The following is a 24441-nucleotide window of genomic DNA, read 5'->3' as shown; positions in this document are numbered from 1 at the left end:
TTAAACTTCTCCGATCGCTGCAGGTCTAACAGTCACTGTGTCTTTCTGCAGCTCTGGCTTTAGGGTTTGTTATTCTTTTATCAGTATCTCTACAGTCTTCAAGAGTTCTACTGGTTTCTGTGGGACAGTTTGGCACAGCAGTACACTGGCTTTTCCTTAGAGTGTGATGGTAGCTGATGCTGGATCAGCTTTTCCTGTGGCCTCACCGTAGGCTCCATGATAGTCTTGACTCTATTCTGTTTATCTATCATGCGGTGGGTTTATCTGTCCCCCTCCATGGCAGAGTAGCTGATGCAGATCTGACGAGGTCTCGTCGTTCTCATTTTCCAGGGCATCATTGCGGCCGACTTCCTCCCCAGATTTTCCTCCCCTTCATCCGTCACTCCATCTCTGATGGTTCAAGTTGTCTACCCCGCAAGTCGCCCTCAGCACATCGGGTGAGGATGCAGGATAGACCCCCTGCTGCTAACTTTGGTCGGATTCTGGTCAATTTCCCACTGACGCTCTCCTCTCTCGCCTTACACACACACTGCAGTTCGGTGAAAGTGTGACTGGGCTCTTCTCTCGGACAGCCACAGGTAATCCAACTCACATTCAGATTACCTACACTAGGTAACCCAGGTACACTGGTGACCAGTCAGGAACTGTAGCAGCCGCAGTGAAATGATCTCCCACAGACAGTTAACGGCTCATCTTCTGCTTTTTACAACCAGCTGTTGTTACAGATTCAGTTTCAGTTTTAGTGACTTGGATAACAAGTCACAGGGTGTTGTTTCATTTTATAATTTATTGGCTAAAGCAACTGATCAACAGCTGTTCCACCTTTTTCTCTCCTCAATGAAACATCATTGGTATTTTACAACCATCGAAGGACTTTGAGGTGACGCATTAATTGAATGTCCACAACATCTTTTAGAATTTTCTTTATCTACAGTACAACTTAAATCAGTAGCAGAAATAATCAAATAAGAACAATCTATCATCTTAATCTAAGCTTTGTCTCCTAATGCTGGAACTGAAAACTAAAAGGACATTTTGAGATGCAGGGTGGAGTGTGGAGCCCCAGGCCTGATGAAGAATGTGTCCGAGCAGGAGGAGGGAGTCGGTCTGCCTCTGGGACAGACGCCATCGCATGGCGCTGCTCTTCTCCTCTACCTCATGCATTCCTGAGGGAGCGAAGACATCTGTCACCATGTAGTTCCCTGATTGAATCCTGAACAACGACTCACAGGAAGGTTGATTGGTATGAAGAAGGCTAAGCTAACAAAAATCTAACAAAAATCACTAATAAATATTTAAAAAGGTGCGTAAAACATAACTGATAAAAAGAGAAACAACAAAAACAAAGAACCAAACATAAAAACCGAGTCTTGATACTCAAGAACAACCGGATGAAAACAAAATGGAGGTTTTATCATCATTACATCATAAAATGGTTAAATCTCAGATCAATGCATCAAAGCAAAGTGTCTGCAAATCAGGAAACACAAAACTATCAGAACCTCATCAGAACCACATCAGAACCTCATCAGAACCAACCTGCAGCCTGTTGGTTGGACAAAACCAGAACCAAACTGGAGCTGAATGATGGATCAGAACACATTCAGGGCTCAACCCAGCAGCACACACACCTCCTCTTCCTCCTTAATGTCACATCAAAAAAGAGAAACGTTTTTAAATGATTAATTTTCTATTGTTTTAAATGTTTTTACAGTTTATATTTATTATTAATATAACTTTAGTTCTTTTAGAAATGTTATATAAAAATGTTATTTCTTTAGTTTAATCCATTCAAACAGGAAAGTTATGTTTTATATTCATTTAAATGTTTTTCTGGATTTCTTTGTTACATTTCTGTCGTTTTATTCTGAACAAACTTTATAAAATATAACAATATAGTTTCAATCTCAGCAGGATGTTTTTTTTCTGTTTTCACAGATTTAATGCACAGCAACATGCTGCATTCATAATTAATATCCATTTTCTGCTTGTTGTTTATTTTTGCCTAAATTTTCACTTCATGCTAACAAAGCAGGAAAAACCCACTGATGGATTTTGGTTGGTCGTTTGTCTCTAACAGCAGCTGACAGCCAGTTGCTGGGCAGAAACGGCTCTGAACCTGGTCAGCGACTAAACAGAAGGAGAATCTGATTTATGGCAGGTTTTCATTTCTACCAATGAAGGAAGAGCTGGAGGTGAAAACCAGCAGGAATCCCAGAAAACTTTAGAAAAACTGAAAACGTTGCAGCGATTTCTGGGTCAAAGGAAGGAAAACAGTAGAAAACAACTGGATCATCAGGGTTCTTTGACCTTTCACCTTTTGGTTTGTTTCTGGGAAAACTTTGCACTTAGTCACACACACACACACACACACACCCACACACACACACACACACACACACACACACACACACACACACCCACACACACACACACACACACACACCTGGTTGTTTCATCAGTGTTGCTGCTTCACTGCCTGGTTCTATCAGTGGTGGGCCGTCAGGGCCTGCAAGGCCTTCTCTGCTGGCCTAAAAATATCTGACTCACAGACTAATGTTAATTATATTTTGTCCATAAATACGTATTAAATAAATCCAAATGGTCTGTCTGCTTCCTTTCATTGCTAGCCCCCTGGTTGCTGCTTCCAGACGTGTATTTTCATATTTAAGCATTTAACCAATCACATTTCAGCCACTATTTGTTGCCAGGGGCAAAGTAATCTGCCTGGAGGCCTTCACAATCAGTTCTGCAGCATAAAATAAATGTTGATCAAACTGTTGCTTCAACCAATCAGATTTTGAGTTGGCGACCCCAAGGTCCTCTAGCAGGCGTACAGAAACGTCAGCGTATTCACGCTCTGATTGGACAGTCAGAGTGTATTAGCCATTAGCTTGGACGGCGATAGAAAAGAACTTCTTCATGGAACTGAAACACACAGATTATCTGCACAACAGAGTAACTGAAATCTTCTTGAGGACAGAAAGGAGGATGGATTCTGTGCACAAATAATCAGGATTTTTGGTGAGTAAAATGTTGCTATATTCCTAAATAATATTGCATTTTTATCAGGTTATTTTTGATGTTTTTTTTATGTGTGTCGCAGCTTTAGACGTTTTATAGCCATAAAATAATTATTGAGGGTTGGATTGATGCAGACGGATCAGTACTGAAGGCCTGGGAGTGAACTGCACGGCCCACCACTGGTTTCTAATCACTGCTGCAGCGACACGTCGGCGTCTGGATGAAACCTCAACCTGGTGAAACCCTGCAGCTCTCAGGTTCTACAGAAATCTGCTCGGTTCTGGACACGACCTCATTCCTGAGCCCATCAGACTTTTATTATGTTTACAGCTGAGATGAGGTGGCAGTAAAACTAAAGACAGAAACATTTTACAGGCTCAGAGGAGAAACTGGAAACTGTTGATGATGAAACGATGCTGGAAGAAAATCTGAGAGACGATTTAAACTCTGAATCATTTTCATTTCTCCTCACTGTGAAGATCTGCTGGTGGTTTATAGAATAAAATTAATAAATATGTTTGGAGGAAGAAGTGATAAAACCTGAGAAACTTCAAACAAAGAGAAACTGGAAACATGAAGCTGTTAACGTCACATTAATGATTTAACCAGAGGAGAAAAGATAAAACATTCAGAAACAAGTTAAATATGTAAATAAAGTTTTAAATCACAGAAGAACCAGATTTATAACTAATGATCCGGAGGATTAATCTGAGTGTGTGTTCGATCAATAATCAGTTATCAGTGGGAACGCCCTCAGGCTGTAAACTCACAGTCTGGATGAGGATCCGGTTTGATCCGATCCGACCTGCAGAGGAGGAATCCCAGCAGAACCTCTGATCAGAACCTCTGAGTGATTCTGACTCGGTTCCAGTTCTTCATGTTCAGGTCGGTTCTGTTGTTTCCATTTCTGGTGTTTAGTCTCCAGATTCGGACTCAGCTGCTCTTCGTTCTGCAGATTAACTTCACCTGTTTCCCAGCCGCAATAAACCAGTTATGAAATAAACATGAAGCAATAAATACATAATAAACATCTGAAAACTTTTGCATTACTGAGAGGACAGTGATGTTGTAATTTAATTTCTTTATTTTTGGTTCATGTGTTTTAAATAAAGTCAAACCAAAAACCGTCTCAGATAAATTAAACTCTGAAACAGTTTTTATGTTTCTGATTTTCATCAGGTTGTTTAAAATCTTGATGTTTAACTCAGATATGGTTGATAAAAATAACTTCCTGCACATTCAGTCACTAAACATTTCCAGGTTTCAACAGAACATGTTGGAAATTAAAAAGTTACTTTTTATCCTTTTTATGAGACGTTAAAGTTTTAAAATCAGTGAATCTAAAATGTTTTAAACGTTAAATTTTTCACTACAGAGATGAAGTTTGATACAAACGCAGAAAAAAAAGAAATGTTTAAATTATTTACATTTTATTCTGACTTTATTAATATCACTGTGATCATAAACGATGTTTCTGATGTTTGCAGCTGGTTTTGTGGTTCTGTTGGGTCCAGAAGGAGAGAAAAGTTCTGCTTCAGGGGATTAATGGAGTTAAATTTAATTAAATTCACAGGAAGGTCAGAAAACTTTCCAGTGTCACAATAATCCAGATTATTGATGGAATTCTGGGTAAAAACCAGAGAAGGGAAACGGATCCGTCTGTTTACCTGCATTTTAATCCAGGTGTTGAAGAGTTTAAGGTTTATGTCCATAATAAATATTTATGAAACTTTGAACCGTTGTAGTTTCAGGACGACCTTCATCACAGAAAACAGAAAAACTTTTAATCTGCATTTCTGAGGTTTTTCTCAGCTTTATGATTTCACTCCTGGTTTCTTGTTTTTATACATTTTTGTTTTAGTTTTATTTCTGCCTAATAATTTTATGCTGCAGTTTCTGATTTCACTGTAAAAACACAAACAAAAAAACCTGTTATAATAATAAATGTTCTGATCAGCAGGTTACATAGAAACAGTTTTTAATTCACTTCATCACAGGTTGAGTTCAGACTCAGAGCAGACAGAAGGTTTTCACTGAATGAATGAATGAATGAATGAATGAATGAATGAATGAATGAATGAATCACACGTTCATCAGTCTCAGTGCTGCTGGTGTCTGAATGAGTTGTGACACCTGGACCAGGTGTTTAACTGTCCATGTACAGATTGCTCTAGGCCGGCCTAGTCAAAGTCCAGGGCTGTTTTCCTCTGTCAGGTCTTACTGTGGGATGTTATGATCAAATCCAGGTTTCTGATTTAAGTGTCTCTTTCTTGTCCTCTGATGGTTTCTGACAGTTTTCTGTTTTCATTTTGATTGAAACTTTTCATTAAAATATGATTGTTTTCGTTTCGGTTTTTGTGTTTTTTTCACTCCTTGTTGTTATTCTTGTATTTCTTTACTGCAGATTTAGATAGAAGGTAGTAGATTGTTACTCTGTGGCGCCATCTGCTGGTTTCAACAGAACCTGTCAGAGAAACAGATTCATCTGCTCTAAATCTAAAAACCATTGAACAGATTCAGTCCTGACTGAACGTCGTCTTGTTCTGCATTTCGATGCTTTTTTGTTTTTAACAGCAACTTTATGAAAAATTATGAAGTCCTTTTCTTATGGTGAATCTGGCTCACCGCCCAGGGCGGCAACAACAGTTTCACCATAAATAAGTTTCTTGTTATTTGGAGATTCAGCTTCTAGTTTTACAAACTCTAAGAAAATTCATCTCAGAGCAGCTAAAGACGCTGAAGAGCAAAACTAAAGAGTTTCACCTAAAGTGATCATCTATCAGTGGATCAAACCAGATTATTGATTAAAACAATTTGAGATTTAGAAAACATCCAGAGTGAAACTTTGGTCTGACGGATGGATGGATGGATGGATGGATGGATGGATGGATGGATGGATGGATGAATGATGGATGGATGGATGATGGATGGATGGATGGATGATGGATGGATGGATGGATGGATGGATGATGGATGGATGGATGGATGGATGGATGGATGGATGATGGATGGATGGATGGATGATGGATGGATGGATGGACTAGCTCCGGCTCCTTCCCCACCAGAGAGGTGACATTCCACGTCCCAAGAGCCAGTTTCTGCAACCGAGGATCGGACCGCCAGGGTCCCCTCCCTCTGCTGCCACCCATCCCACACTGCACCCGACCCCTTTGGCCACTCCCACGGGTGGTGGGCCCATGGGAGGGGGGGCCCATGTTTCCTCTTCGGGCTGAGCCCGGCCGGGCTCCATGGGTAAAAGCCCGGCCACCAGACGCTCGCCATCGTGCCCCCCCTCCAGGCCTGGCTCCAGAGTGGGGCCCCGGTGACCCGCGTCCGGGCGAGGGAACACCAAGTCCAAAGTTCTTGTCCATCATAAGGGGTCTTCGGGCTGCTCTTTGTCTGGTCCCTCACCTAGGACCTGTCTGCCTTGGGTGACCCTACCAGGGGCATGAAGCCCCAGACAGCATAGCTCCTAGGATCATTGGGACACTCAAACCCCTCCACCACAATAAGGTGGCAGCCCATGGAGCTAGTGCGTGAGGTCGAGAGGTTCCGGCTAGAAATAGTCGGTCTCACCTCGACGCACGGCTCTGGTTCTGGAACCAGTCTCCTTGAGAGGGGCTGGACATACTTCCACTCTGGAGTTGCCCAAGGTGAGAGGCGTCGGGCAGGAGTGGGCATACTTGTTGCTCCCCATCTCGGCGTCTGTACGTTGGGGTTTACCCCGGTGAACGAGAGGGTAGCATCCCTCCGCCTACGGGTGGGGGGACGGGTTCTGACTGTCGTTTGTGCTTACGGGCCGAACGACAGTTCAGATTACCCACCCTTTTTGGAGTCCTTAGAGGGGGTACTGGAGAGTGCTCCTCCTGGGGACTCCCTTGTTCTGCTGGGGGACTTCAACGCTCACGTGGGCAATGACAGTGAGACCTGGAGGGGCGTGGTTGGGAGGAACGGCCCGCCCGACCTGAACTCGAGCGGTGTTCTGTTGCTGGACTTCTGTGCTCGCCATGGATTGTCCATAACGAACACCATGTTCAAGCATAAGGGTGTCCATATGTGCACTTGGCACCAGGACACCCTAGGCCGCAGTTCGATGATCGACTTTGTCATCGTTTCATCGGATCTGCGGCCGTATGTCTTGGACACTCGGGTGAAGAGAGGTGCGGAGCTGTCCACTGACCACTACCTGGTGGTGAGTTGGCTCCGGTGGTGGGGGCGAAAGCCGGTCAGACCTGGCAGGCCCAAACGTGTTGTGAGGGTCTGCTGGGAACGTCTGGCGGAATCCCCTGTGAGACGGAGCTTTAACTCCCATCTCCGGCAAAACTTCGAACACGTCCCGGGGGAGGTGGGGGACATGGAGTCCGAGTGGACCGTGTTCCGTGCCTCCATCGTCGAGGCGGCCGATCGGAGCTGTGGCCGCAAGGTTGTCGGTGCCTGTCGCGGCGGCAACCCTCGAACCCGCTGGTGGACACCTTCGGTGAGGGATGCCGTCAGGCTGAAGAAGGAGTCCTATCGGGCCTTTTTGGCCTGTGGGACTCCGGAAGCAGCTGATGGGTACCGGCGGGCGAAGCGGCATGTGGCTCGGGCGGTTGCTGAGGCAAAAACTCGGGCGTGGGAGGAGTTTGGAGAGGCCATGGAGAAAGACTTCCATACGGCTTCGAGGCGATTCTGGTCCACCATCCGGCGTCTCAGGGGGGGGAAGCGGTGCAGCACCAACACTGTTTATAGTGGGGATGGTGTGCTGCTGACCTCTACTCGGGACGTTGTGGGCCGGTGGGCGGAGTACTTCGAAGACCTCCTCAATCCCACCAACATGCCTTCCACTGAGGAAGCGGAGCCTGGGGACTCTGGGTTGGGCTCTCCAATCTCTGGGGACGAGGTCACCGAGGTGGTTAAAAAGCTCCTCGGTGGCAAGGCCCCGGGGGTGGATGAGATCCGCCCGGAGTTCCTTAAGGCTCTGGATGTTGTGGGGTTGTGTTGGTTGACGCGACTCTGCAATGTCGCATGGACATCGGGGGCAGTTCCCCTGGATTGGCAGACTGGGGTGGTGGTCCCCCTGTTCAAAAAGGGGGACCGGAGGGTGTGCTCCAATTATAGAGGGGTCACACTCTTAAGCCTCCCTGGCAAGGTCTATTCAGGGGTCCTGGAGAGGAGGGTCCGTCGGATAGTCGAACATCGGATCCAGGAAGAGCAGTGTGGTTTTCGTCCTGGTCGTGGAACACTGGACCAGCTCTACACCCTCGGCAGGGTCCTGGAGGGTGCATGGGAGTTCGCCCAACCAGTCTACATGTGTTTTGTGGACTTGGAGAAGGCGTTCGACCGTGTCCCTCGGGGAGCCCTGTGGGGGGTTCTCCGGGAGTATGGGGTACCGGGCCCTTTGATACGGGCTGTCAGGTCCCTGTATGACCGGTGTCAGAGTCTGGTCCGCATTGCCGGCAGTAAGTCGGGCTCGTTTCCGGTGAGAGTTGGACTCCGCCAGGGCTGCCCTTTGTCACCGATTCTGTTCATCACTTTCATGGACAGAATTTCTAGGCGCAGCCAAGGTGTTGAGGGGATCCGATTTGGTGGCCTTAGGATCTCATCTCTGCTTTTCGCAGACGATGTGGTCCTTTTGGCTTCATCAGGTCATGATCTGCAGCTCTCGCTGGAGCGGTTCGCAGCCGAGTGTGAAGCGGCCGGGATGGGGATCAGTGCCTCCAAATCCGAGGCCATGGTCCTGAGCCGGAAAAGGGTAGAGTGCCTTCTCCGGGTCAGGGGGGGTGTCCTGCCCCAAGTGGAGGAGTTTAAGTATCTCGGGATCTTGTTCACGAATGGGGGAAGAAGGGAGCGGGAGATCGACAGGCGGATTGGCGCAGCGTCTGCTGTCAAGCGGGCGCTGTACCGGTCCGTCGTGGTGAAGAGAGAGCTGAGCCAAAAAGCGAGGCTCTCGATTTACCGGTCGATCTACGTTCCCACCCTCATCTATGGTCATGAGCTTTGGGTCATGACTGAAAGAACGAGATCGCGGATACAAGCGGCCGAAATGGGTTTTCTCCGTAGGGTGGCTGGGCTCTCCCTTAGAGATAGGGTGAGAAGCTCAGTCATCCGGGAGGGACTCAGAGTAGAGCCGCTGCTCCTTCACATCGAGAGGAGCCAGTTGAGGGGCATCTGGTCAGGATGCCTCCTGGACGCCTCCCTGGTGAGGTGTTCCGGGCACGTCCCACCGGGAGGAGGCCCCGGGGAAGACCCAGGACACGCTGGAGGGACTATGTCTCTCGGCTGGCCTGGGAACGCCTCGGGATTCCCCCGGAGGAGCTAGAAGAAGTGGCTGGGGAGAGGGAAGTCTGGGCCTCCCTTCTGAAGCTGCTACCCCCGCGACCCGACCTCGGATAAGCGGAAGAAGATGGATGGATGGATGGATGGATGGATGGATGGATGGATGGATGGATGGATGGATGGATGGATGGATCCATCATCCATCGGACAGATGGACGGATGGATGGATGGATGGATGGATGGACAGATGGATGGATGGATGATGGATGGATCCATCATCCATCGGACGGATGGACGGATGGATGGATGGATGGATGGATGGACGGACGGAGGGATGGATGGATGGATGATGGATGGATGGATGGATGATGGATGGATGATGGATGGATGGATGGACGGATGGATGGATGATGGATGGATCCATCATCCATCGGACGGATGGACGGATGGATGATGGATGGATGGATGGATGATGGACGGATGGATGGATGATGGACGGATCCATCATCCATCGGACGGATGGACGGATGGATGGACGGATGGACGGATGGATGGATGGATGGATGGATGGATGGATGATGGATGGATCCATCATCCATCGGACGGATGGACGGATGGATGGATGGATGGATGGATGGATGATGGATGGATGATGGATGGATCCATCATCCATCGGACGGATGGACGGATGGATGGACGGATGGACGGATGGATGGATGGATGGATGGATGGATGGATGGATGGATGGATGGATGGATGGATGATGGATGGATGGATGGATGGATGGATGATACATTTTTACATAATTTGCTTTGAGATGTAAAACTGAAAAATCAACCAAAGTCTCTAAATGCTGATAAAAACTAATTGATGATAAAAATAAACTTGATCTCAGGACAGAAAGGATCAAAGAATTAAAGGTTTAAGTTTCTCTGAATTACTTCATGTTTGGTGTAAAATTGTGAAAATTTACCAAAATAATATTTCAGTGTTTTTTCCAGAGTGTGAAACTGAATTGATTTAAATTTTATTTAAGTCCGTTTTGGTTTCAGACTTGGTCAGCAGGGGGTTTTACCCCCATACACCCCCCCCCCCACTCACACACACACACACACACACACACACACACACACACACACACACACACACACACACACACACACACACACCCCAACACACACACACACCTGCGGGATTAAAACGTCACTAATTAACCCCAATTTGTTGGGATTATTATGGGCTGCGCGCTGGTTCTGAGTGGGGCTGTGGGGGTGTCTCTGTGTGTGGGAGTGGTCTCCTGCAGGTCACATGGTCCGGGCCTTTGTTGATGTGATCCGGGGGAGAAAGAACAGGAGCACGGAGAGAAAAGAAAGAAAAGTACCGGTCCGACTCCGACCCACCGAGCCTTTCCGCCCAGCCTCCCCGGCGCACAGACGCTCCTGCTCGGCCTGGATGCTGCAGCTGCGGCCCCTCCGGAGCTCCACCTGGATCGGTCGTTCCGCGGCGCCCCGCGGTCGGTTCTTCTCCCCGCCGGTTTGAGCGCTTGGCAGCGGGGGCTGGGGGATGGAGGCTGTGTCCGGGCTGTGAGGTGTGGGGGTCGGTGTGTGCAGCCCCCCAGGCCCTCTGCTGCTTTGTTGTCCCTGGCTGCGCTGTGAAGCCTCCTCCCGGCTTTCTGCTCGGCTTTTCCAGCCTATTTCCTCTGGAAGTGTTTCTCCTGGAAGCCCAGAGGAGTTTCAGGAGGACGCATGGACACAAAGAGGATTTAAGGATTTTATTTTTGGCTCATCTCTCTCTCTCGTTCCGGATCAGTTTAGAAGAAGAAGGAGCCAGAAAAACCCGGATTCCTTCATTTCACCCATTTTTCTCTCAAACCTTCATTCAGCTGCATCCCTCCATCCCCCCCCCGCCCCCCTCCGCTCCTCTCTGTCCGTCCATCATGGCTCCTCTGCGCCGGGTCTCCTGGTTCTGCTGCCTGCTGGTTCTGCTGGGTCTCCCCGCAGCCCGGAGCTCGTTCCCCCGCAGCGGAGGCGGCGGCAGCGCGGACTGCGGCCCCGGGAAGGCCGCGGAGTGTCCAGGTGAGCCCCCAAAACACACACACACCTGAAGCTGCAGGTCAGAGGTCACTGGCTGCAGCCTTATTGTTTCTACCCTCTGATCACGTGATTGAGGTGTTGTCATCCCCCTGTTGTCATGACGACCGAGCAGGATGATAAACCAGATGCATCTCAAGGATAACAGGAGGTTCATGATGACAGCAGCAGGTTAAAGAGACCACAGATATGTGTGTGTGTGTGTGTGTGTGTGTGTGTGTGTGTGTGTGTGTGTGTGTGTGTGTGTGTGTGTGTGTGTGTGTGTGTGTGTGTGTGACCACTCCTCAGTTCAGGCCGGGTCTATTCTGGGTTTAATTACAGGCTGGGAGGAACTGGGCGTTTCTGACAGATTCATCAAACCGCAGCTCAGATTTACGGCAGCTTGACCTCAAACAGAACCTCAGCTGCATCTGACCGCCGGGACCCGAGGGTAGAGTTACACCGGGTCAGTCAGCTGCAGCATCAGACCCTGAATCCTGCAGATTTACTGCAAACGGGAGGAAACCCAGTTAATAATGTGGAATCACTGAAGCCCAGAGGTCCGTTTGGTCTGGACCTCTGCTGGTCGACTCCAGGCTCCGGTTTCACTGAAACGTTGTTTCAGTTTCATTTCTGTTTTCACTGAGTCAGAAACTCAGAAACTCGACGTCGTTCTGCAGGTTGAAGATTTCAACTTGTGTGAATTTTTCAGCCTCAGCATATTTTAGTCACATTTAAAGAGTCTGGAGTTCCAGGCTGTATGTAAACGGTCCAGTCTGGAGTGATGGATGAATGGATGAATGGATGAATAATGGCTGCTGTTTGAGGGCTTCAGGAGCTCAAAGGAACAAAGACTTGAGATTTACTCTAAAAACTTTTATAGCCAAACAACAAATAAACTTTAATATGAATTATGACACAGTGGAAACAAACATCTGCACTTTTCCTTGTCTCTGCTCTTTGTGGTTCAGCCAATCAGATCCAAGGAAAATAAATCTGCTCCTGGATTGGCTGCTTTCTAAACGCTAGCAGCAGGTAGCATCATGTCTCTGTTTCAGTTATTAATCTGCTTTTTATTTCAAATATTTTAGATAAACTCCAGTAAAAATTCAGCAAATCGGTGAAGCAGCGAATATGTAGAGAGTCCAGTTTTTAAAAATATCTTTGGATCTGGAACCAATCAATCAATCAATCAATCAATCAATCAATCAATCAATCAATCAATCAATCAATCAATCAATCAATCAATGTGAAATATCTTTTTCCTGATCCGTTTCTGATGAAAACTTTTCCGGTTCTGGTTCTGGGTCGGTTCCTCAGCTTTAGACCCGACAGAACCGACTCCAGTTGGATCTTCAGAACCTAAATGTACGGTGGCCCAGAAGGATCCAAAAGATCAAACCCACTTTTTACTACATTTATGATTTAAAAGTCAGTTTTAAATTCCATATTTTTTCAGGTCTGGATCATTTATGAAGATGGAAAAATGATTTAGCTGTGAAGTTTTATTCTTTATTTTATGATCTAAATGATCATTTCTATTCACATAATTAGTTTTATCTGTTAGTTTTTGTTCAATTTATGGATCAGTTTAGTTTTTTCGTCCCTGAGAATCAGATAAAAACTGAAACTGGATCCAGGTCCAGATCCTCCAGATCAGATCAGAACCTAAACTGGGCAGCTGGATCTTAAACTGGGTGACAAACAGAACCTGAAAGTTTTACTGGATGTTTTTAAACGTCTGATTTAAAATGGAGCCGAATTTTAACTTGATCTGAAAATAAAAGTCACTTCAATGTTTTCAGGCCAAACAGAAACTAAAGATTTTTCCTGGAAGTTTATAAAATATGTATAAACTCTGAACCAATGCAACATTTTTAATTTGATCATTTTTCTCAGCAGACATTTTGACTGAATGTTGGAAAATATGAAATAAATTTCTGTTTCTGACTATTTTAAAGGTTTTTATCTGAGGAACTTTTCAGTTCAAACTGTTGGTTCTGATTGGAGAAATTCTGGACCTGTTGGTGTTCTGCAGGAGTTCTGGATGTTCTGGATCATTTCTTTGTTCTGTTTTCAGCAGAACCTGCAGCTGCTCTGAGAAACAAAAAACCATTCGAGTATTTTTAGTTTCCAGTTTCACGATTCTGCAGATGAACTTTGGAGGAAAGTTTGACTTTGATGGATTTTTTCTGATCTAAATGTGGAAACGAGGAGCGAAAAGAACCGAGTCCAGAGATGAAGGCCCGACGTTTTAACGTCTGGAACAGATGTTCTCCTGGCAAGATGCTCCACTCGGCCTCAGATTTGAACTTGTTTAGTTCAGAAGGAATAACAGGATTTTAGTGAAGCTTTAATTATCTGACAATAATAATCTGTGAAAAAAACGAATTGATCATTTTTAGGTGAGAAAATTAAAACAATTTTATTGATCTTCAATCAATTTACAAAAATAACACCAAGGGTAACTTTTGTGTTGCTCCAGAGAAGCAAAACTTTATTGAAATAATTATCCGTAAAATGATTTGTTCAGTTTTTCTAACCTGAACATGTCGGCTGCAGCTTCCTGATTATTATTATTATTATTATTATGAATGTTGGAGGTAAAACTGGCAGAATTAGGATGTGAAGAAGTTTTGAATCATAACTGAAACGATCAATTATTCTGATGATTAATCTGATAAAAATGAGCAACTTCTGCACTTTTTCATTTAACAACTTAAACTTTTTATACAATATTAGAAACAGATTAAAAGTTCCAAACATATTAAATATTTTTTTGATTAAAAAAATAAACGTTTTATTGCCTAAAATGCAGAAAACGGCATTTTGTTATTAAAATCTTGATCATTTGAATCTGCAGGTAAAAAATCCAATTTTTTCTGTTTGAACATCAGATCAGTGTAAATCTGATCGATTGATTATTTATTGATGAACCTGTTAAAAACTGGACGGTTAAGATGATAGATTATTTTTTACAGTATCTGAACCAGGTGAAGTTAAAACTGATTCAACAGATTTTAGTTTTTCCTAAATTCAAAATCTATTTAATATTTTACATATTTTTGTCTCGTCTGCTGCTCTGACTTTATGCTCCAGTTGACGATTAATCAATTATAAATTATTTGACTGTTTCAAAAATCAATTAATTATAAATAATCTGATTAATTTCTTCAGAACCTGTTAAAACCAGCAGCTCTGTGGATGAGTCCCAGTTTGCACTGGTCAGGATCCATCAGGGTGTCTGGTGAGGATCATGGGCCCGTTGGGTCCAAACCAGCACTGGAGCTCTGGTTGCTGCTGGTTCTGATGTAAATGTTTCACCTGATGAGGAGAAACCAGAACCAGAACCAGAACCAGAACCTCTGTTTGGTTCCTCGTCTGAATAAAACCAACAAGCTGCAGCCTGAAGGCTGATGGAACTCTGCCGGGTTTGGACCCAGGACGGTTCTGGATCCAGGGCGGTTCTGGATCCATAGTGGTTCTGGATCCAGAGCGGTTCTGGATCCTGGCCGTGTGACAGGAGGAATCTCTGCTGCTCTGGACGAAACATGAACATCGACTCTGTGCTTCAGTTTCTGACTGACCTGAGGTCATGAGGTCATGAGGTCATGAGGTCATGAGGTCAGCTGACTCCATCAGTTCCATCTAAACCCTCTGATCAAACAATCCTCAGTCGTTGCCATGGAGACGACGACGCTAAACAACCAGGCTGCCTTTCCTCTCCAGCTTCATCCACAAAACGCTTCACTAAAGATTCAGGAGGTTTGATCAGAGCAGCTGGAAGACAGACATGCATTCTGCTGTTAGCTTAGCATGAAGCACATAAATCCAGCACAGCTCAGGCAGGAAGGAGGAGAGAAAAGTTAGAACCTAAAACAACAAAATTTTTGAGCAGAAGAGAGGATGAACCTGCTGAGCAAAACATGGGCCGACAGGAGAGCAGAAGGTCCTGGTGTCTCTGGAGGAGCTGCAGAGATCTGAGGCTCAGGTAGGAGCTGCAGCGAAAAGCTCCGATCAGAGGAGACCAAACTGTAAACTTTTCTACATTCAGAAACTATTTCAGGCTTGATGGGAAGAAGGAGTGAAACCCAGGATGAACCAGAGACTGGAGCAGAATGAGACGGCTCACAGTGGCCTAGTTAAAGGCTAGATCTACATCCAGCTTTTCCTCAGGCCTATTTTTCATTCCATGAAATTGTTCATATTAATTTAAAAGCTGTAAAGAGATGAGAGACGATCTTTAGGTTTTTCTCTCCTGATTCAGTTTCTGAAACACCGAAGCTTTTCTCTCTCTCTCCGAGTCTCTGCAGACCCGTAACGGTCTGTAAACAACCTGCGGTTACTATAGCAACAGTGCAGCGTTGTAGAAGTTGTGGCTTCAGGGACGAGTTTGAAACTCCCCAGATGAAGATGAAGATGTGAGGAGATTTATCAGCAATGAAACGGTTTGAGGTATCGTCTGCAGTGAGTTCAGTCAGATTCCTGAAAACACAGCTTGTGTGTGTGTGTGTGTGTGTGTGTGTGTGGGATGAGAGAGCAGGTGGATGTGGCTGGCTCAGCACTCTGTGGTATTTACTAATTACAGGAGAAGCTGAGCTCTCGGCTCCTGTAATTACAGCCTCTGATTGGCCGGCCTGAATGCCAGCAGCCAATCAGCTGCCATCAGGAAATTACAAGCCTGGATAGCAGAGAGTGTTTCTGTGCCTGGTGGAGGTTTTGTTTCAGCTGCAGCGCCACCATGAGGTCAGACAACCAGATAACAACCAGAAGCTGATAATCGGTGATACTGAAGGAAACGGAGAAACTTCACAAACAATAGAAACAAACTTACTTTGACTTTTACTGCATTTAAATTGTTTAAAGGTAAAAATAATGTGAAAATCATTTTGAAAAGCTTCATAATGTCCAGCAGAGGGCAGCAGAGCTTCCACACGATGATGTTAGATGTATTTTAGCTACAAATAAAGTAAAGCTGTTACAGCATTTTAGGAAATACAATGTTTATTTTCTCTGTTAAAAATGTATTTTTTAAAATCCTGATCCTGAGTAACGAATGATTTGTGTTTTTCAGATTTGTCGGACAAGAAGAGCGATCTGCGCGTGTGCGACGCCGGAACGTGTCGCTTCGGAGGAACCTGCCGCGAGAACGGAGCCGACATCAAATGTGTCTGTCAGTTCCACGTAAGTCCCAGCAGGGGGCAGCGCAGAGAGCGCCCCCTGCTGGCAGCGAAGGATTAGAGCCTCAGCGCCGCTGCAACAACCATCCTGGTGATGTTTTTGTTCAGAAATGTTCTGAAATCTTCTTGTTTCCTGTTTCAGTGCAACAAGAAGTACGTTCCCGTCTGCGGCTCCAACGGAGACACGTACCAGAACGAGTGTTTCCTCCGCAGAGCCGCCTGCAAGAAGCAGCGAGCCATCAGCATTGTGTCGGAGGGAGCCTGTTACCACGGTAACACTCATCCTCTCACATCCAGCACTTAAACTGGAAGGTTTTGCCTGAAATTACACTCTTCCTAAATTATTCATAAACCCTGATCATCGGTTTTCTGCTGCCAACTCAATCATTTTCTCTCCCTCTGTCCTGTCAGGGAAACGATTAATTACCAAAGACACACACAGCTTCTTATTGTCATAAAATAAAACTACAAACATTTTAAATTTGGACAAATTATATGAGGCCAAAACCACTAAAATAAAATCATGTGATTGTTTTCATTCTGCTGACAAAAAAAATTCTTTCCTTGAACTGAAGACGCATAAAAAGTCAAGAGATTTTACATCAAAATGTAAAACATGGATGGATGGATGGATAATGGATGGATGGATGGATGGATGGATGGATAATGGATGGATGGATGGATGATGGATGGATAATGGATGGATGGATAATGGATGGATGGATGGATAATGGATGGATGGATGGATGGATGGATGGATGGATGGATAATGGATGGATGGATGGATGGATGGATGGATGGATGGATAATGGATGGGTGACTAACATCAGGTCTTCTCTGTGTTTGTCAGACGGAGGTTCTGGTTCTGCAGATGGAGGTAAATCATTTGTTCATCTTCTGGTTGTTTGTCTCTGCAGATGAACTGATGAAGTTTTCTGTGTTTTCAGATGATGAAGGTTCTGGTCGAGGGAAAAAAGCCTCCAAATGTAAAAACTGCAAGTTTGGAGCCGAATGTGACGAAGACTCTGAGGACCTGCTGTGAGTTTCCTCTGAGCTGCGTTCACTGGACCTCGGCCGCCATCTTGGACTCGTTAAAACGTTTTTCTCGTTTCCTCAGCTGCATGTGTAACATCGTGTGCAACGGCCACAACGACAACCCGGTGTGCGGCGGCGACGGCCTGACCTACGACACGCCGTGCCACGTCCGCGAGGCGTCCTGCCTCAAACAGCTCAAGATCGACATCAAACATGTCGGCCGTTGCCAAGGTAACCGTCTCCAAAACACAGAAAGAGGAAGATGATGGAAGGGGGGGTGGAGAAGAAGAAAAAGTAGAAACATGTTTTAGTTCATTTATATTAAATGACCTGAATCTGAAAACTGATCAAAGATTCAGAATCAGTCGGATCTTTGATGGGTTTAAACCCAAACCTGATTCTTTAAACCAGATTAGCGAAGCTCCCTGACCTGCTGGGCTGCTCTTCATCTGAACTCCTCCTCTTCATCACTGCAAGTGTTCAGGAAACACAAACTGGGAACACTGGGGCTGAACTGGATCTGGATGGATCTGCTGTTAACACTTTTATCATGAAAAAATCACATTTTAGCCGAGATGATTAGAGGAACTAAAAATTATACTGAATAAAAACAGAAAAACTTCCACATATTTTTACTTGTTAAAGTAAAAAGTTTCCAAGAAATGATTAAAGTCAAAAAGTTTTTGGTAAAAAGTCGACAGAAGCAGATAAATTATTAATGATGTGGAAATGTTTTCATTTTAAGGACCAAAATAAACATAATTAATAAACAAAACAAAAATAATTTATATATATTTTAGATTTTTTTAAAGCTGCAGTTTGTATGTAAGCTAAACCTGACAAACCTCCAAACAGAAGTTCTGATCTTTATTCTTCTCATATATGATCCAATGTTTTTTTATGCTAACTTTATTTAAGCTAAGCTAACATGAAGGAGGACGGCCCTCTGGGGCCGATAGACTCCGCCTCCAATCCCCTCAGAGCAGAAGGAGAGTTTGCTTTATGGACTCAATATAACTTCCATAGCAGTCTTCATATATGACATCAAATTATTTATATGCCATAAACATGAAAGACCAAAGTTTGATTTAATTATTCAGTTAATTCTAATAAATGACCTGATTTTCTGTCTTTAATGTTCTGAACTTTTATCAGCCGCTGCAGCATCTCTTCACTTCATGAGGTCCTTTAGGTTCATGAAAGTTCTGATAAATAGTTCATGAACTTTTTACTCATCTTCAGAGAGAGTTTAGAGATTCACTTCATCACCATCATCATCATCATCATCAGCAGGACATTCCTGCAGACGCGTCTTCGCCCTGAAGCAGCTCTGATGCGTCTCCATCGCATCACGTTAAGAAAAACTCAGAGTTACATGTTTGTCCTGAGGGAAGAGAAGCTCTGAGGTTTTATTAAAGTCAGAGGAGCAGAAAACCTGAACCACAGATCAACCTGGACAATCAGGCCGCAAATAAATGGAAACGTCAATAAACCAGGAAACAGACAGAAAGAAGGTTATGGTGTCAAAATAAAATACTGTAATGTGTCTCACAGAAAAATCTGTGAGATTAAACCTGTTTAAGAATCAACAACAGTCATGGAAAAGCTTTCCTTCAAAAATCTAACCATAAACCTGATTTATTTTCTTTTTTATGATCTTCCTGCTGTCATTAGAAGCAGTTTTTTCTCTGTGCTAAAAGACGAAGATGATTTGCTTTTTATTTTGAGTAAAACCAGAATATTTCTGTATTTTGTTTCTTAGATAAAAGCAGGAAAGACGACGGATCGAAGGGGAAACCAGACATCTACGGTAAGCTGCTGCCGCCGCCTCTGTTTGCTGCGACAGCCAATCAGAAATCAGAGCTTTCTTCTTCTCTGTTCTTATGCAGCGGTGTCCAAGCCGGACGAGGGGAACGGCTTCCTGGACGGCGCTGTGCCCTGCCCTGAAGACGAAGCTCAGACCTGCCAACACGGCCAGTGTGAGATGAGACACAACCTGCCCACCTGCAGGTGAGAATCCTGTCTGGGTTTACCGAACCCGTCCAGAACCCCCACCTGGTCCAGAACTCCCATCTGGTCCAGAACCCCCACCTGGTCCAGAACTCCCATCTGGTCCAGAACCCCCATCTGGTCCAGAACCCCCACCTGGTCCGATTCTCCTTGTATGTTCCAACTAATTTCATACATTCAGCTGTTCTGTTGCTTTTCCTCGTCCAAATGATTGTCTTTAGAGGCAGTTTCAGTACATGTAACCATGGTAACCGGCCTGTGTGTGTGTGTGTGTGTGTGTGTGTGTGTGTGTGTGTGCGCGCCAGGTGTGACGCTGCGTACGGCGGCCCCCGGTGCGACCAGCTGCTGGACTTTAACATCCTGTATGTGGTGCCCAGCGGCCAGAAGCTGCACTACGTTCTCATCGCCGCCATCATCGGAGCCGTCCAGATCGCCGTCATCGTTGCCGTGGTGATGTGCTTCACCAGGTACGCACACCTGCTGCACATTCAATACAAACCTTTACAGATCATGTCAACATTTCTGAGAAACTGGCAGTTAGAGTCAGAACATAGATTAGCAACCTGTGGATGCAGTAGCAGGTGTCAGCCAGCAGGGGGCAGCGAACACATTTTCCATTGAACAGAACAGCTGATGTAGATAAAGGATATAATTTACAAAAAGCTTTTTGTGTAAAAGAGATTAAAAATGAAAATGTTACTCTGGAACATCCAGAAGTAATTTTTTCTGATCTTTAAATTCCTTTTGGGTTTTTTAAATTTCTGAAGTAACATTTATTTTTTAATTCACTTTATTCATAATTCAGTTTTTTGCGTCTGCTCGCTGTCATGCACTTCCTCTCCCGTCCTGCAGGAGGTGCAACAAGTCGAAACGTGGCCGCAGACAGAAGCAGCATCTGGGCCACTTCCCGTCGGGAACGTCTTCTCGGATGATGTAGCCGCCGTCCGTTTTTCCCTCCTCATGTTTTTATAAATCCAACCAGTCCGGTTTTCGTATCACAGACAGACTGCAGTTTTATATCGACTTCCTGGTGCCTCTTTTATTATTTCCCCCTTTTTTAAAGTATTTTATTTCTGATTTCTTAGAGGGGCCTTATTTGTCAGACTTCCTTGATGTTTTTGTGCGGATCTGTTTGTCTGTCCAGCTGCTTTCTGAACACTGTGGATCCAACAGGAAGCAGAACCTTTATTTATCTGATTGTATCGCTGCTGCAGCGCCACCATCAGGCTGGCGTCATGCAGGTTGTTTTTGTTTTCACACTGTGGGACGCAGCCTGACTCTGTCTTACTGTTTGCTTTGGTTTTAAGAATCTTGTTTCGTACTTCATGTGGGATATAAAACACAACAAGGTTAAATCTGAAATATTCTGGATGATTCTGCTGAAACATTTTGACTCTTTGTTTTTCTGAAGCTGCAGTTTTCAGGTCAGATATGTAACATTCCAACATCTGATTTTATTACTATGATAACATCATTTTTGTTGTCATTTTTAAAATAGAAAATTTGTCCTTCACCTCATTGGATGATCCATGTTCAGACTGAACTGACCAGGCCGACACAGATTTGAGTTTTCTTTGACATATTCATGTTTTTTAGGGCCAAAACTCATGAAGGATAAAAAAGCTGAATGTTATTTTACATGATGATGATTTTTGAAATCCAACTGAAAATTAGAGAATTATAAGTTCATACTTTAAATTCTGCGTCCATAATATTAATTCATTATTGCTAAACAAAAAAAGTTTGTTGAAGCAAATGTTACTGACTGAAAAATTCAAACTGACTGTAATTCAATTTAAAACTTTAGAGAAAAACATTTTCTGTATTTTTCCTGCTAATTATAATCTAGAGCCACTCAGATTAATAATCTAGTGACATCTGTCTTGCTGACGTCTCTCATCACGTCAAATTCTAAAAAACACCCTTTTATTTAAAACAAGTATGATGACATTTAACCTTTGTTCAGATCTCTACACTGATGATAACGGTTTGATCATCTCAGATTATGATCAGCTGGAGTTAAAATAGTTTCATGGTTTACAGAAACACCTGAAGCTTCGTTTCTGCTGAGCGGCGCGGCACGGGTCGGTGCGTTTGGGTTTGCTGCCTTATCGGTTTCCTCTGGGGAAACGGTGGAAATGTTCTGAATATTCTGGTGACCCGTCCAAATCTGGTATCAGGTCGTTTTTTATCCATATCTGAGCGACTCTGAGCTGCTGGACTCAGGAACAGAAATAATGAGCCTGAATTTGGTTTTCAGATTAATCTTCTAAGGATTTTGTTCCCATTTTCTTTATGCCTAATAATAGTTTTATATCTGACATTATTATTATTGTTTCTCTGGAAAGTAAAATCATGTTTTGTTCCATATTTAATATTTTTTCTTTCAATTCAAAATAAAAGCTCAGATTTATCCTTTTTGGCTAAAATTAAAGATTTGTTACAGTTTAATTCTGTAAATCACTTTTATCAGCCCAACTTTTCCCCAGCGTGTTGTACGGCCTTAACCCTGCAGGGGGCGCTCTGTACCTGGACTCCAGGGTGATTGGGGACCAATGGCGCCCTCTGCTGTTTGTTTTCTGTTTCGCTGCGTCTCACAGGGTCACAAACTGAAAATGTAACATTTAACTTTGTTCTTTATTCTGTGTTTGTTATGAGATGCACCTGAAAACCAAAATGCTGTTTTTTCTACTGCTTAAGAATTAATGAGGTACAAGCTAACGTGTACAGGTTGTTATTATTATTTTTATTTTTATTGATGCTTAATTTTCAGATGACGCCATTCCGGAAATGGATGCGGATGTTTTTGTGCGCGTGTTTGGACGAGCCGAGGATAATTTAAAATGCTTGTTTTCCATATATAATTTGTAACGATGGTACGAAGTGTTTTGTTGTGGTAGGAAGAGTAGATCGATAAGCTGACCGCAGGTTCCTTCATGTTCGCTGACCGGAGGTCAGAGGTCTCTGGGATGTGGATCCTGCAGGAACTGGGCCTGATTTTACTGTAGATGTTGCGTCCTGCATGAACCAGTGAAGTTGTTTAGACTGTGCTGTAGCTGAACTAGAATTAAATTATGATGTTTGAACCTCTGGGTCTTTGTTTTCTGTTCTTTCTCAGACTCTGCATATTAAAACATGTGATTCTTTTTTTAAATCCAGGACTGTAGAGTTTTTCTCTAGATTTGGTTTTGGTTGAACGGATATGTTTACAGGATCCAACATGAAGATTAAATGGACAGGTGAGTTCTGCTGCATGAAGGTAAATATTATAATTCATAAACATGTCCCACACAAAATTAATTCTTGGTGATAACAATGACTTTGATTTTTAAACCTGAAGTAGATTGTACATTTATAGAGTTAAATAATTATAAATGTGTTCTACTGAAAGCAAATATAAAACAATTAGTGAAGTTAGTGTAACATTATGATACACATGATTAGTTATGTTAGGCTCTGGACAATCATAATTTTAATAATCTGTAGTAGAAATTTGCCCTTTTCTTTACTGAATCAAACAACTTCTGGCCTGTAAAACCAACAAACGACTGAAGTGAATCAGAAGTGAAAATCGGTGCCAATAATTTGTCCAAGTCTCCGTCATGAAGGTGGGATAAAAATAGCGACGTTGGCTGGATAATTATAGGCAGCAGCTGGTGGAGGGTTTAAACAGCGGGGAGTCCCCGTCTCCGTTTGTCTGATTCCTTCCCTCTTTTCTCACCTCTTGTTTTCCTCCTAACACCTGTTCTCATCATCTTTCCTGTTTTTATCACTCAGCTGCTCTACAAAGTTCTACAAGCTTTTAGTAAATGTTTGAATTAGGTTTGAATTGTTTTTTTCTCTACAAAGTGTCAGTGAAGAACCTGCACCGGTTTACAAAAATGCTCATTTAAGAAATTATAAATCCTCTTTATTCTTAATAGTTTTAGTGCAGCAGCTAAAGCCCAGAGAACTGAAAACAATACTTGATAAAGAACAGGTTTTAGCAGTTAGCTATGAGAGTTGTAGTCTTCTGATAGAAGAATATATAAAATATTGATCAGGTAATTTAATATGACATGTATAGTTGTGGAGTGCAGTACCACTGTTGACCTCTAGAGGCTCACATGAGCTCCAATGTTTCATTCATGTGGGTCTAGTTTTTGATTCATGTCAACAAACAACGTAATAATTTCAGTTTTTGTTAAATAAAGAGTAAAATATTCGAACTTGTTCTGTTTCCTTTAAAAGACGTCTGAACTGTTTGCTCCTCCCACTACAGGCCACGCCCCATTTGGACCATTTTGAAGTACCTGCTTCCTACCAAGATGGCAGCCATGTCATGAATGTGCCTTAAGAATGCCTTAATGAAACCTGACCTGTCAGTTGTCCAACTGTGGGAGCCAACAAGGAGGTCTAAACCTGGAGGAAGGATTATGACAGAAGAAGTGAAAAGTTGTCGGATGATAGATGGATGGTGGAGGAGACATAGTGGGGGTTTCCACAGCTTTTAATACTCCGATGTCTGAAACAAGCAGAGGGAGTCACTTTACCACTGCTGTATTTTTAGCAGTGAAACACAGAGAAACACTGGGAAACATCTTTATCTATCACAGGTCTGAACAACTGGCTTTACTTTCTATCTGAATGGTCAGTTTCTCCAAGATGTTGCAACATTTTAATCTTCATGCCAGTAAAAACTTGGTGCAAGATCAATATTTGAGTCTTGTTTCTTTGAAATCTACAAATATATTGTAAACGTGTTGCTTGAATATCAGTAAAGCTCATTCATCCTCTTGGTGTTTCTTTGGATCGGGTTACTTCAGCTCCTCCAGCCCTCCCTCCCAGGTCCAACAGGGTGGAGTCTTTAACTTGATCTGAACGCCATC

At 43.9% G+C, this 24441-nt stretch overlaps 1 protein-coding gene across 1 annotated transcript; it reads left to right on the top strand.

The window, feature by feature from the left end:
* The first annotated feature begins 10455 nt into the window (after nucleotides 1-10455).
* On the top strand, nucleotides 10456-22665 carry LOC102217631 (tomoregulin-1-like). The gene is made up of 10 exons (XM_005811707.3): nucleotides 10456-11354; nucleotides 16423-16532; nucleotides 16671-16800; nucleotides 17379-17405; nucleotides 17476-17566; nucleotides 17646-17794; nucleotides 19326-19373; nucleotides 19453-19573; nucleotides 19879-20040; nucleotides 20426-22665. The coding sequence occupies exons 1-10, from the start codon at nucleotides 11216-11218 to the stop codon at nucleotides 20508-20510; spliced, it is 1062 nt and encodes a 353-aa protein (XP_005811764.2). The 5' UTR covers nucleotides 10456-11215; the 3' UTR covers nucleotides 20511-22665.
* Nucleotides 22666-24441: the final 1776 nt, after the last annotated feature.

Source organism: Xiphophorus maculatus, chromosome 21 (genome assembly GCF_002775205.1).
Source record: "Xiphophorus maculatus strain JP 163 A chromosome 21, X_maculatus-5.0-male, whole genome shotgun sequence".
NCBI lineage: Eukaryota > Metazoa > Chordata > Actinopteri > Cyprinodontiformes > Poeciliidae > Xiphophorus > Xiphophorus maculatus.
The sequence above is the reverse complement of the archived record's forward strand: the minus strand, read 5'-3'. Positions and strand labels throughout refer to the sequence as shown.